This window comes from Tiliqua scincoides, chromosome 6 (assembly GCF_035046505.1).
Source record: "Tiliqua scincoides isolate rTilSci1 chromosome 6, rTilSci1.hap2, whole genome shotgun sequence".
NCBI lineage: Eukaryota > Metazoa > Chordata > Lepidosauria > Squamata > Scincidae > Tiliqua > Tiliqua scincoides.
The window spans coordinates 72,233,385-72,248,450 of NC_089826.1; the positions used below are offsets into that span (position 1 = coordinate 72,233,385).

The 15,066-nt window shown below is 43.3% G+C and overlaps 1 protein-coding gene across 1 annotated transcript in view; it reads right to left on the reverse strand.

The window, feature by feature from the left end:
• Window positions 1–3,784: 3,784 nt before the first annotated feature.
• Window positions 3,785–15,066, reverse strand: part of C6H4orf19 (chromosome 6 C4orf19 homolog) — a 46,905-nt gene continuing 35,623 nt past the window's right edge. The window contains exons 2-4 of the mRNA XM_066632434.1: window positions 11,326–11,382; window positions 8,163–8,216; window positions 3,785–7,318 (exon numbers count right to left, since the gene is read on the reverse strand). Coding sequence (XP_066488531.1) covers window positions 6,397–7,318; window positions 8,163–8,194 — 954 coding nt within the window. The 5' untranslated portion in view covers window positions 8,195–8,216; window positions 11,326–11,382 and the 3' untranslated portion in view covers window positions 3,785–6,396. The remainder of the gene's footprint in view (window positions 7,319–8,162; window positions 8,217–11,325; window positions 11,383–15,066) is intronic.

Consider the following 15,066-nt stretch of genomic DNA (forward strand, 5'->3'; position numbering starts at 1 on the left):
AATTTGGATTTTCTCCATTGTGTATTAAAACGTTGTGAGCAATCTCTGCGGGGAACTGTTTTTAACGATCTACATTTAATTATGATTTAGTAAATGTATCAGTGCTGGTATTTTTTAGATGTATCTCTTTTCATATTTAATGTACATTTCTCTCTGGTATATATGTTTGTTTAAAAGGGATTGCATATCAAACTATGTGTGTTTATAGTGATCATGTCCTTGGTCAATTATCTCCTCTTTATGATAGCAGTCCAGTTTGCATCACTGACATATGTTTAACACATGCACATATTTACAGGTGCATGACCAGAAAGAGGACTAAATCTGATGGTGGAGTAGGGTATACCAGCAGCAAAGTTTATAGTCAAAGCACTCTGAAAATAGACTTTAGATTCCCTTCCCCAGTATTTGTAAGGGCAGGATAGTGTAGTGGTTTGGGAGTTGGACCAAAGGCTTGGAAGAGGCAGGTTCAAATCCCTGCTCTGCCATGTAACTTCCTGAGTGACCTTGAACTAGTCACTATCTCTTAACCTTATCTACCTCACAGGGTTGTTGTGAGGGGGGAAAAGGAGGAAGGAACTATGTACACCATCTTGAGCTCCGTGAATAAAAGATGGTGTAAAAATGTGAAAAATATCAAAAGCAATGTGATGACCATAGAGTAGTGTCTTGAGGGCTGTATCATTTGGTTTAGAACATACTAACCAGATTTTAAGGGGGAAAAAAACTGGGAAGATGCTGACATATTAAAAGAAGTCTATAAAACTTATACATGAAATGAAGAACATGTATAAAGAGACTGGGTTTATTTTTTGTGATTCTAGAATGTTAAGATTATTGAATGAAGCTGATTGGCACTATATTCAGGAGAGATGGAAGCAGGCTTGCAACACAATTAATCTAATTGTCATTTATATGTGGTGAAGTCTGGTAGCTTAATTGGTTTTTAATGTGCTTAGATTCATGGAAGATATACAGTGCCTAAATGGAGCCTTTGTGAACAGAGGGAGTATACTTGGACAGTCAGCTGTTAGAAACAAATAACATGGAAATGACCATTGCTACGATACTCTGCTTGGGAACCAAGGAAAACAAACCATCATTTAGTGTTATCAATCAATCAATCAATCAACAGTATTTATATACCGCTTTTCAACTAAAAGTTCACAAAGCGGTTTACAGAGAAAAAAACAAATAAACTAAATGGCTCCCTGTCCCAAAAGGGCTCACAATCTAAAAAGATGCAAATGAATACCAGCAGACAGCCACTAGAACAGACAGTGCTGGGGTGAGGTGGGCCAGTTACTCTTCCCCTGCTAAAAAGAGGAGCACCCACTTGAAAAAGTGCCTCTTACCCAATTAGCAGGGGTTATGTCTACATAGAGTGAAAGTCAAGTGGTCTGTGAAATTCATGGTAAAATTCATAGCAATGTCAATTAGAACTGCTAATGAATCCCTGTTATACAGCTTCTCATGCCATTGTCACTGCTAAGCCACTGAGCTGGTATTTCTTTAATTCCTATTTTAAAGTTGGGGCAAACCTGCTGTTTTAGCTAAAGTAGACTGCATATTTGGCATGATCTAATTTTAGGAGACAGATTACACATGCCAAACTTAGAAAGTGTTATATAATAGATGGACACAGATTAGACTTTAAACATCATAGAGAGAAGTAGAGGAACATATCAGTCCTGGGGGACTTTCTGTGACCTGGTGGTTACTTTATTTTTAAAATACAGTTACCTTAAAGTTAGAGTCCTACCAGACCCTGTGACCTTTTGTTGCTTTCTTCTATGATCTGTTTTTTTAAAGTCTAATTAGCATCACCTATTACATATGGGCTTTCTAGTTTGGCTTGTGTAAGCTTTCCTTTCTCAAATTAACTCATTCTGACTTTACAGCCTGTTTAGAGAAGAGAAACTGGGAAAAGCCCATCATGAAATCCAAATTCAAAAGAAATAATTGGTTGCAATAGGTATTTGCTGCCTAGATTTTCTCTTGCTGATTGGTTATGTGGTTTTAACACCTGCCTGATGAATCTCTTGCATCTAGAAACTGGAAGTTTACACTTGATATTGGTTGATAGTCTTTGGTACTGAAAATTATTAATTTGAAAGTTCCAGTGGCCCCCTCTGCTGTCTGAATAGTTTAGGATTCAGGTCTCTCTTCCAATAATACACTAATCTGAAATGTAAAATTATCCATTGCAGTTTTATAAATAGATACACGTGTATGACCTATTTTCAATAAAAGTTCTTTGAAGCCCAAATGCTGTATACAGGGGTATTGATTTAACAAACAATTTGTTACATTGTTGGTAATCTTCATATTCCATTGTTTTAACTGCTGAACAATGTAGCTGCAATAATGTTTCAGCCCACCAGATGGCTCTCCTACACACAAAGAAGAACTATGGTAGGGAAATAATTCAGAGGATTTGGTCATTTGAATTAACCTTGTGTAGGAAATGTAAAATTTTTGTAGGATCAAACTGGGTCCCACTGGTTAGTGGGAATTTTGGATCAGGATGCTGTTTTGGGGAATAAGCTGAGTGATATTATGCCCCCTTTCAGCTGTATTTGTTTCATATTAGAAAAAAACAAACAAACCCACCTCTCTGTATAGATTCAGAAACAATGGACATTTTATGCTTCGTTGAAAGCTAGTCATATGTTTTGCACATGTCCATCTCTGCTGACTTCAATGCATTCAGATCTAATGGACTTCAGCATTAATGGGCACCCCTTCCCCCCATTAGTCCATTTAAATTACCAGATAGACCAACAATTTTCAGTCACTGTGCCACAGCAGATTGGTGTGCCATGAATGATCTTCAGGTGTACTGCAGCAGTTTGGGGGAGGGTAATTTATTAGGAGGGCCATTGGGAGGATGGGAGCCCCCATCCTGGCAATACGGTGTGCCCTGTGAATAGCAATAAAACCAATGGTGTGCCTTGACAATTACAGTGCCTTGTCAGTGTGCCATGAAATAGATTGAAAATCACTGAGACTTTTGTCTTAGAATTATACTGATTTTGCTATTGTGCTTAAACATTTGTGTATGTGTTTCAGATTACACTATATCCATGTTTCTAAAGCACCAGGCATACTGATGGCATTATGCAAATAATAATTTTCATTTATGGACTTTGTCCCCAGAGCATGTTATAAATGGATGAAGATGAAGTACAGTGATTCTTGCTAGTTTATACAGTCTTTGAACTGCTGAGCACACAGTCTTGATGGGGTATGGGGGCACTTGCATAGACAGCAGTTCTCACTCTTTCTGCATATTAAGCATACAAATCAGTGATTTTCAACCAGTGTGCTGTGGCACATTGGTGTGTTAAGAATGATCCCCAGGTGTGCCATCGGTGTGGGACATTGCAGTTGAAAATCACTGAAAGACTCTTCCAGGTTCTGTGGATCTGTTTGTCGGACAACTGTCTGTAGTGACAAATTCTCTCTTTTCCTTGGCCGGCAGAGCTGAGGAGGAAGATGGACAGAAAATTTGTTACTACAAACAGTTGCTCTAGAAACAGAGCCACAGAACCCAGTCTCCTGGATGCTGGAGGTGACATCATAAGAAGCAAGGACCATAAAGAAAAGGTCAGTGTACCATGAGAAGAAAAACTTGAAAATTGCTGTTATAGTCATTAACATGTTTCAGTGTTTGAACGATCTTTGTTTCTTTTAACTGCAACATTTAGGTAACTTTTATAAAGTCTTAAATATAAAAGTCAGTTGAGAATTTTACATTTAAAACAATTTATTAACAGTTTACAACAGATTCTTCAGAGAGATGCTCAATATAAAATAAGAAAGGAATGGTTGGTCAGGAATGGCCTGAAGCATGAATCTGATGTCAGGGAGTATATAGTGCTCATTTCTCACTTATGTAGAGATTTCTCAGAGCGAACACAGTGAAGTTAAATAGTGGAGTTGCAAGTCTAAGGGATTGCCTGGAAAGAACCAGAAGGGGGAAAATACTTTTTCAATCTGTTGTAAGACGTATTTCTCAAATGCCCTTGAGAAATTAAGTTGGGAACATAGTTGTCATGGGAAAAAGTCACTGGGATACTTCTCATTCATAATGTGTCAAGCAACTTGGTAAAAACTATTTGATCTAGTCTTATTGAAGTAGATGATCCTGTTTGTAGCCACACAATCTCTATTGCAACCTTGAAATCAGTGTCCATAAGGATCCCCACAATCCTGTTTTGAGGGCTGCTTCCACCCTGCCTCACTTCATAGGAACACAGGAAAATGTCTTATTCAGAGTCAGACCATAGACCCATTTAGCTCAGTGTTGGCAACACAGACCAGGCTCTCCAAGATTTCAGACAGGAACTTGTCTTTGTTCTACTTGAAGAAGCTGGGGTTGAACCTAGGGCCTTCTGCATGCCAAACAGAGACTGTTCCATGAACTATGGCCTCTCTCAAAGAATATCCCTTCAAGGTCTCAAAATATCACAGTGCCATTATCTCTTACTTTATCCTTCTCTGTCTTAAGATTAATATATGTTATTACCTTCAAGAAGTAGAGTATCTGTCTTCAAGGTAGTAATGTCTTTAAGGACATGCCTTGAAGAAATATAGGTTAAAAGGGGAGTGCTTTCTTCAGTAGTTTAAACTGTAAGTTTTAACTGGCCTTAGAGCTGAGCTATCTCAGGGAAGGATGGCACTTCAAAAGTGTAAAAAAAAATAATTAAAAAACCATTAATATAGAAAAGAGCCAGACATGTCCACTGGGCCCTTGATCTGTTCCAGGACTCCATACTGATATTGAAATCTGCAGATGCCGGACTCTGCTGGGGGGGGGGGGGGGAGGTCGACACAATGCTGCAATTACTCACCTCGAGGCCATACCCAGCCCTCCAGTGGTCATGCTGGCCTCCCAGATGCAACCAGAAGCCCCTTCCTGATTGCTCCAGCAACTTCCAGTTGTGTCCAAGAGGTGTTCTTAGGCCCTCTATGGCATGAGCCTGGCATCTGTGGGTGCTCAAATCCACATAGGCTGAGCTCATGGATAAGGAAGGTCCACTGTACATGTTTAATGGCTTTGCAGGGAACTTTTTTTTGGCACTTGACATAAATTTTAAGTTCTTAGTTTATTGGCTGTTAGCATTACTGCATGTGGGAATAATTGAGCAAACAGCTCTTGGATTATACCCTGGACACAATGCTTTCACATTTGAGGCTTCTTTTACACTCAGCTGTGGAAGTGATGATAAACTATATGCATTGCAAGTGCAGACTGGCCCTGATGTGAACCTCTTTGTGTTACACAATGTGTCACTGGAGTCTCCTATTAGCTCCAGTCATTGTCCTAATTTATACACTTAAAATTGTAACATGATGATGCTTTGGTCATGTACAGTTTCATCTTATGGCAAGAATCTCTTGCACTTACTGGAATCACAAATGTTTTGGTAAGTAAATGTTGGAAATTAACAATCGTCATAATGAGCCCTAAGGAATGTGAAGCACTGAGCCAAGTGGCAGAACGACACTTGTCACCCCACGTGCAAACAGCAACATCGTTAGGATGCAAAATGTCATTAGTAAGTAGCAGGAAAAGGGTAGTTAAGTCAAATCCCTGCAGTACAGAATTTTCCTGGGTTGCTTTTTTAATGCTGATTGGGAATATAAAGGCACTTCCAGATTTTTTTTTTTTTGGGGGGGGGGGGGTGTCTAGAAGTATGAGTCAGTCATTGTTTTTCTGCCTGCAAGCATGCATAAAACTGCAACATCTCTGCCCAGCAATAGATATGCCGTGTTTTGTGTAGAGGTGTCCCACTGAAGGTGTGGGGGATACATGCTGGCTGCTACTGTGGGCATCCAAAACAGGTACTGGCAGGTACTTCACACTGTCATGCTGTGGAGCAATATGCATTCGTTTGGATGCTGCTATTGGTAGTATTTTGGCATGTTCCTGGAGAAAGTACAGTGCAGGGTGTGGTAGTGGCTATCCTTGGGAATGATTACTATGAAGAACTACTAAGAACACTTACAAACTGCTTTTCAATAAAAGTAGCTCACAAAACGGTTTACATAGCAAAACAAATCAATCCATGTTTCTGCCCCCAAAGGGCTCACAATCTAAAACAAAAACCAGAAGAGAGAACAGCAACAGCCACTGGAAAAGATGCCATGCTGGGTGAAGAGAGACAGTTGCTCCCCCCTGCTAAATATAAAAGAAACCAATTTTAAAAGGCACCTCTTTGCCCAGTTAGCAGAGGAATTAGTTCTCCTACTTAGATTACTCCCTCTTGCAAGATAGGGATGTTCTGGGCAAAGGCCTACAATTGCTTTTCCAATTAGTCGGCCCCCCCACTGTGTAATGCTTCTCTTGGCTCCTGAAAAGACACTTGTCAGTAACTTTGACATTGTCATCTAATATTCCTCCTCTTCCTCAAAATCTTCTCCAGCTGTGGCAGCCTCTAATGCTGCAAGAGCCTCTGCTACATCTGCATCCTCCTCTAGCTCCCCATTAAACTCTTCATGACAAACATATTTAACATCTTGAGTGACTTCTGCCTTGGGCCTTGGAGGTGGGATATCATCCGTGCAACACACGCTTAAAGGGCCTGAATTAAAACTAGAATCACAACTCCTAGACTTGCACACTGACAGGTCCCCGTGTTTACTTAGGATTGTACATTCTGTGCTTTGGTGGGTATGGGTGTGACTATTTGGATGTTCACTTGCAACATCTCTCTGTGTTCCAGCTTGACTGACCGTTTGAGAGTCACCTGAAACCAACAAGTGCGTGTCACTGCTTTGGGCCTCACAAATGACACTCTGAGCAGAAGAATTGCATTGTCTGGCACTTGGAGAGTCTTTGTATTGGTCACTTTCTGTTGTCTCTGACAGTAGCCTGGGGTGATCTTCAGTGATCGTGTCGTCATCATCGCACTCCTTTGGCTGGGAGGGTCCTTTGGCTGAAGAATTGGATAGCTGATCAGAGCAAACATGTGTGCTGACATCATTACTTTGGCTCATGCTGGGACTGGGATTAGGAACGGAACAGGAACGAATGCCATTGATATTGAAGGTGGATTTTTCGACACAATTCCGAAGCCCTTCCTCATGAAGAACAGTGCTTTTGTGGTTCCAGATGGCATCCTTCGTGTTGTTTAGTTTGTGTCTATTTATCGGTGGTTGGACGTCAGCGTTATGCAGTTCATTTTTATGGACCTGAATGTCATTATTGCGCTTGCAGTTGAATTTGCCTCCATCCTGCTCATCTGATTTGTAGTTGTTAATTTCATTGACGTACCCAGATGTCTGCACTTCTTGGGGATCAAAGATGTAGCTGGAGAAAGTTTGAGTGTATGTTAGGATTTTTTGTTCTTATTCTAGATAGTCAATACCAGTTCCATTTCTCAATCCCCCTGTCTTAGTTGCATGCTTCAGAAATAGCAGCAAAGCAGTCATCTGCTTTGACTATCTACCCTTGCAGCATTTTTGCAATACTACAAAAGCATTTTACATTTACGCTTGAAAAGATAGTGGTGGACTTACCCCTTGCCCCTGGGGCAAAGGTCCACGCCGCCACCGCCCCCCCACATTCAAAGCATGACAGAGCCTCGCATGACTCTAAGATGGGGCACAGCCAGTGTTTGTGTTAGGGGGGGCCATGAGCCCTACCTACTCAGAGCCCAGGTCAACCAGGTGGGTAGACCTGGGCTCCAGGTTGAACTGGCCTCCGTGGCAGAAGTTTGCTGAGCAGGTAGACCTGGGTTCCTGCCTGGACTTGGAGCCTAGAGGTACCTGCCTGGTAGACCTGGGCTCCCATTCTGCCTCTTCTGGGCAGGCAGACATGGGCTCCAGGTCATCCTTTAGCTGTTTCTCGTCCCAGTAGGCGCCCTCCCCCTCTGGGGTCAGTTGGGGGGGTCATACACCCATGGCCCTCCTTTGGATCTGCCTCTGTTCTAAGATACCTGTGTATCATTTTACAGTGCCGTTGTCTTAAACTGTACTTCTGGAAAACAGAAAGTACAGTTTCTGACCACATCAGGAACCTCATTAAGGTTTTCTGTGTGGTCATAGTGTCATGTGGGGTCAGCGCACGTGGCATTTGCCCTGCCTGCCCACCACTACGTCTGCTGCTGAAAAGATACCCCTAAAATGTTGATCATTTTGTACCCAAAATGTACCTCTGTATCATTTTACAGCACCTGCACCCCATCTGGATTCTTCTTTGCTAATATCTGGAAAAGAAAAGAAAAAAGAGTAGGCAAAAGTGGATATAAGCAGTGGGCAATTTTGTGCATGATATAAAAAACTGCAGAATTAATAGGTAGTAGTTTTTTGCCCCCCTGTTTATGAAAGATCTGTTGGGTTTCCATTTTCTTGACACAGGAGCTAGTTTGCCATTTAATCCTTTTCCAGGAGTCATCTGCCCATTTCCTGCAATGCCAGCCAAATTTCTTTTAAAGATTTTTCTTCCACACACTAGATCTGCCTTCATGGTAACCCATTTTACGAAGATTTCTATTCTGACTGTTACATTGTTACAATGACAATGTGCAAGATTCAATTAAATTTAATTAGGACCAATGAAATCATTGGGACAAGCTAGTTGTATGACTAAATTGAAGCCCCATTGATTTAAATAGGATTTCAGGCACAATTCAGGTCGGTTGAGTTGGGTTTGCTATATAGGCATATCTAGCAAATATGACTGGATAGGTTCCAGACCACTGCCGTAAAGGGAATATTGCTGTAAAAGGAATATTGCCATAAAGCAAATCACAGGCAGCAGGCAACCTCACATTGTTGAAGGGGACGAAATATAGATATTTCAGCTCCTGAGCTCCTTGGAGCAAGGGTGATCTAAAATGTGAAAAATTAATAAAACTAGAAATTGAGTGCATTTTCTTCATTAGCCAGCAACATCCTGTACACCCAAAAGCAGGAGCTGAAATTAAATATAAACCATTCCTGAACCATGTGAGGTATGGAGCAGGGAGAAGTTCTGTAATTACAATTTATGGTAACTAGATTGCCACCGCATGCATTAAACATTCACTTTCTCTTCATAGTTATTGTTTGCCACCTGTAGTGGCAGTATCGTCTGTTTACTATTCAAAACATATTTTTAAAAAATATAAATTAAAACAAAACAAAACAGAACATTGCAAATATGGAAGAGGAGGTAACTTGGAAGAAGCCTGAATTAAAAACACAGCTCCCTGGAATAGGGCTAAATGTGTACCATTTCTTGCCACTAAGTGGCTTTTGTCAGGAGCAAACCCTAAAAGGATGACACAAGCGTTTTAGGCTTCCAAGCTTGGAAAATATTTCACATCTTCCTGAGAATGATGTGAAAATGCGGATATCCAGTTAGGTGCTCAAAAACAAAAGAGTTTTGAAGGTGCTGGATTTTCGTAAGCCTTTCTAAAAAGTGAAATACCTAGGCTTCTGTGTAACTGTATGTTTGCCTATAAGTTAATCATTTCCTGGAACTCCTGGGCAGATCTATTTTTCTTCTCCTCATAAAGCTAACAAACCTGGTACTGCCTCAGCTGGCCACGGAAGATGGAACTAGGTAAATGGTGTCATGGTCCTCTTGCGACATAACCTCTGGCTTACTTTTGTAACTCGCTCATGCACAAAAAAAATCCCACTTTTAAGTTGGCTGTTTCTCACAGACAAATTTGCTCTCTTGATGTTTCCAGTTATCTGAAGATATGGACTGTGTATCTGGTGGGACCACGTTTCTGAACCTGTGGGCATTTATGCCACAGACATGGGGCAAAATGACAGAGCTTGGCCCTGCACGAGGGTGACCATTATATAGAAGAGGGAATTTTGGCAGGGGCAGCTTTTAAAACCCTTCCGTGTTGAGCTGCTCCTGAAAAAATTTCCTCTTCTATACAATGGTTAAAGGTATAGGCACTCTGTCCTCCATTGCATCTGGTCACCCTGCCCCACATGGTTTCCCTCCCCCCCTAGTTAAATAGCAGCACTTAAGAGGGCCTGATCGGGATTAGGCCTGCAGTGTGTGGTAGAAGGGGCATTTAACTCTTGCCCACTATGCTGTTGTCCTGAAAAAATGCATGTGCTCCCCTGCTCCCAGGCTAAATGGCAGGTCCTTAAAGAGAAGCTTCCATTGATGACTGTTGATGGTTTAAATACCCCCTCTCCAAGTGCTGCATTCCCAAGCCTGATGTTTAGTTGCTACATAATTGGAAGACTATCTATTTAGGCCCTTATACAGGTGAGCATCACGGCCCGCATATGCAATGGCTGCTGCAGGTTCCTGTTCACCCCCCCAGCCTCCAAAGCATAGGGGAGCCACACTCCCCTCACCTCCAGAGGTTTTTCTGAACCTCGCAGAGGTAGCACGCATCCGCACACTGCCTCTATGAGGTTCAGACTGGCTGTTTTGGCCAAAAACACATGATTTTCAGTTTTCTGGGAAACTAAGTCGTGTGTTTTCACCTGAAAAGGGCGTTCTGAGCCCTAGGCTCAGAATGTTCTAGGCTCAGAATGTGAGGCTCAGAAAAGTCTCTGGAGGTGAGGGAAGCGCCACTAACCTAACCTTTGGAAGCTTCGCATAACATCAAACCTCGCTTGGCGACAGGGATGCTAGTCTGCATCCCTGTTGCTACACAACAAATGACTGTACTGGTTTAATAGTCATTCTACCTTCCCAGGAAAGCTGGTGCCTTGTGCTTTGTCATCTAATTTCCTCTGCATTGGAGGGGGTGAGGAATGGCTGTTACTTTCACAGCTGTATTTTGGAGAACATTCAGTGCATGCTCTCTGCTAGTTTGTTCTGGCCTCTGAGAGTTGTGTTGTGTTTGCTCCCTCGAGTCTGTCAATATTCACTCAGGTTGGAGTGTGCTTGGAGTTTTATTCTCAGATGTTATTTTTCAGTGGGAAATCAGGAAGCAGTCCCTAGAGCAGGGGTTCCGAAAGTGTGTGTCGTGGCACCCTCATAGAGGTGCCATGGGATGTCCCCAGTGGCCCTTCCTACCTATTCCTCTGGGCACAGCCATCTTGGATCTCATAAAAATCTCATAAAATTTGGATGCCACCATCTTGGATCTTGCAAAATTTCACAAGATCCAAGATGGCGGTGCCTGGCTGAGGCAGGAAGATGTGGCTGTGTGGGCACCATGACCCAGGCAAGTGAACCACTGTCCTAGAGGTTGGTTTAAGAGGCCTTCTTTTTGCAAGGGACCTTCCTCAATAGACTAGAGGATTGCCTCAGGGTGATAAAACAGTAAGGCAAACAGCTTAAAGAGTAAGCAACGAAACACATTGTCATGCAGACATTTAGAATAAAATGTCATTTAACAACCTACTTACCAATAAATCAGTGGGAGTTGGAAGCCATGGTTTTAGCTTCTGGCTGAGCAGTGGCATCTGAAATGACAGATATGACATTTGATTAGGAGATATCCCAGTATGAGTGGAGATGCAGGGTTTCCAAGTGTGGGCCAGGGCACAGTAGACCATTCCTGAGCCTTAAAAGATTAACAGTGCAATTCTAACTTGTGCTGGAATGGGGAGGCTGGCAAGCCTGCCCCGTATCCTGCGCGAGTTTGGGGCTGACAGCAGCTCAGCCGGGGGCAAGGGGAATCGCTTCCTCTTACCCTGGGGAGAGCTGCTGCAGCCCCAACTTGGATCTACGCCATCTAAAAACGCGGCACAGATCTGAACAGCCTGGAGCTGCCCTGGTCTGCCTGGCAACAGGTTCAAGATCTGGCATAACTGCTGGGTTTTGGCCACATCTCCCACTCTCCTGCCACCTGCCCACAGGACCGCCCACCACCTGCCGTCCCCCCACCCTGAAATGCCTCTTCCCTACCCTCCCTGTCCCTCCAGAGTCCCATGCCAACCAAGCTTTGTGGGTTGGTGCATGTCCTTGTGCCAGCCCAGCTGACTCCAGAGGAGGTACAAATATGCTTTATGGCACATTTGCGACCCTCCCAGGACAGCGCAAGGGGCTTGCACTGGCCAGCACGTTAGGGTTGCGTTTTAAGCCACCATGACGGATGTAACCTTCTGAAGTCTGCATCCATTTGTGGTCAGAACATCATCCTGGGATTCACAGATGAATCCTGTGCTATACCTGATAGATGCAGGAGAAACTCAAACCATCAGTATTATCTAACACTGGCTCATCCTGATAAGCTGGACAAAGAGAATAGCAGGAAGCCGTGTTGAGTAATAGTTGAGCTAATGCACCTGCAAGGAAGATGCCTGCCACTGTACTGGGATCTCTGATCAAGGGAATGAATGAATGAACAAACAAAAGAAAATATACACAAAATTTAAAATAAAATCTTCCATTTAAAAGTCAAATTTGTGTCAAAGCTTAATTAGATCTAGCTGTCATCTCACACAAATTGGGGTTGTACCCTAGAATTCATTCTCCCTTGATGCTTTGTATGGCAAAGATTATGGTGACCAAGCTGTCCTGAGACAAGCTTGTCTGGCATTGTTGATCTTATTGAAAGTTCGATTCGGGTTTTCTCCAAGCACCTTAGGGTTGCCTGCAATACCATTTGAAAAATAATGTGCTAGTTTGTTTTTGACTCCCGTGACCCCTGGCATGTGGTTGATCTAGTTCAAGATGGTCATCAACATTGCTGTCCTCCAAAAAATACATGACTGGAACTTGTAAACCAGAGCCAGTTGGAGGTGAACCAAAGCTGTGCAGCAGTATAGCCTGTTTGACTAGTATTCCTAGCGGCTGACTGTCCCACTTAATTGTTCCCATGTTGTTTTGTCTCTAGACTACATTCAGATTGCTCTTATTTGATGGACATACTCTGTCGCTATTTGCTAATCGGGAGTCTTGCTTCACATGTGAGAATAACAAAAAAGAGGAGAAGTTCCAAGCCTGAAAGGCACTTGCTTCAGGAGCTTTTTTTTTTGTTTTCTGTCAGCTGTTTTTTTTCCTTAAAATGTTTATCTGCAACAATGCTGCATACCTAAAGTATTCATAGGATACTTTCCAAAGTGCACAGGATGTAACAACTAAATCAATATGGCCTTTGTCTTGTCCAGCATTCCACTTCCAACGCCAGCCAATCAGATGGCTTTGGTAATATGCAAGTCCAGAATAAAGGATGATGGCTATCTCCTTTTGTTTGTCACCTCCTTTTGATATTCAAAGATATACTGTCTTTAAACATGGAGGCTCCTTTAATTACAACTAAGCATGCTCCTCTTAAGTGGCATTGCAGGGGTGCAGGCTGCACCAGGTGAGGAGCACAAGAGGGGGTGACACCACTACTGGCCAAATTTTTAAAATTTTGGTATTGGCGAATAATACCATCATGTTATATAGCATTCTATGTGTAATTTAGAGCTCTAAATTACACAGAGCTCTATAGAGAGCTCTAGCAGCATACAAAGCCTGTCCCAATGAGCGCAACCTGCAGGTCCTCCGAGCTGCTCGCAGCAAAGTCCAGCAGACTGCCAGGAGATGTGCTAACGACTACTGGCTCCAACTCTGTTCTCAGATACAGTTAGCAGCTGACACGGGCAACATCAAGGGGATGTATGATGGTATCAAGCAGGCCCTAGGTCCAAAACAGAAGAAAATTGCCCCTCTGAAGTCTGCCACAGGCGAGGTCATCTAGGACCGGGCGCAGCAGATGGAACGCTGGGTGTAGCACTATTCTGAGCTGTAGTCCAGAGAAAATGTAGTTACCACAGAAGCACTGAACAACATTGAGTGCTTGCCTGTGTTGGCGGAGCTTGACAGTAAACCAACCCTAGAAGAACTTCACGTGGCCCTGGACTCCCTTGCCTCTGGCAAGGCACCTGGGAAAGACAGCATCTCTGCTGAGGTCCTAAAGTGCTGCAAAGAGATCATTGTCACTGAGTTGCATAAAATTCTCTGCTGGAGAGAAGGTGGAGTACTACAGGACATGAGGGGTGCAAACATCATCACGCTGCACAAGAACAAAGGCGAGAGGGGTGACTGCAATAACTACTGTGGCATCTCTCTCCTTAGAGTTGTGGGAAAGCTGTTTGCCCAAGTTGCACTAAAGAGGCTCCGGGTACTTGCAGAGAGCGTCTATCCAGAATTGCAGTGCGGATTCTGAGCCAACAGGTCCATCACTGATATGGTATTCTCCCTTAGACAGCTGCAGGAGAAATGCAGGGAACGACAGCCACTCTTCATAGCCTTCATATATCTCATGAAGGCTTTTGACCTGGTAAGCAGGGATGGCCTCTTCAAGATTCTCCCCAGGATTGGATGTCCACCCAGGTTCCTCAGCATCATCAGGTCTTTCCATGAGAACATGAAGGGTACTGTAGTCTTTGATGGCTCCACATCAGACCCCTTTGACATCTGAAGCAGAGTGAAGCAGGGCTGTGTTCTTGTACCAACCTTGTTTGGGATTTTCTTTGCTGTCCTGCTGAAGCAGGCCTTTGGAACTGCAACAGAAGGCATCTGTCTCTGGACCAGATCCAAAGGAAAGCTCTCCAGATTGAGAGCAAAGTCCAGCTGAAATGTCTGCATGACTTTCTCTCTGCCGATAATGCAGCTGTCACCGCCCACTCTGCCAAAGATCTCCAGCAGCTCATGGATTGTTTTAGCAAGGCCTGCCAAGACTTTGGACTGACAATCAGCCTGAAGAAAACACAGGTCATGGTTCAGGATGTGGACTCACCTCCCTGCATTACAATCTCTGTGCATGAACTGGAGGTTGTCCATGACTTTGTGTACCTTGGCTCAACGATCTCTGACACTCTCTCTTGATACTGAGCTAAACAAATGCATCGGTAAAGCAGCTACCACGTTTTCCAGACTCACAAAAAGTGTATGGTTCAAGCTGACAGAACATACCAAGATCCAGGTCTACAGAGCTTGCGTCTGGAGTGCACTTCTGTACTGCAGCGAGTCATGGACTCTTCACTCACAACAGGAGAGGAAACCGAACGCTTTCCACATGCGCTGCCTCAGACGCATCCTTAGTATTACCTGGTAGGACAAAGTTCCAAACAACACAGTCCTGGAACAAGCTGGAATCCCTAGCATGTATGCACTGTTGAAACAGCGACACCTGTGTTGGCTTGGCCACGTCA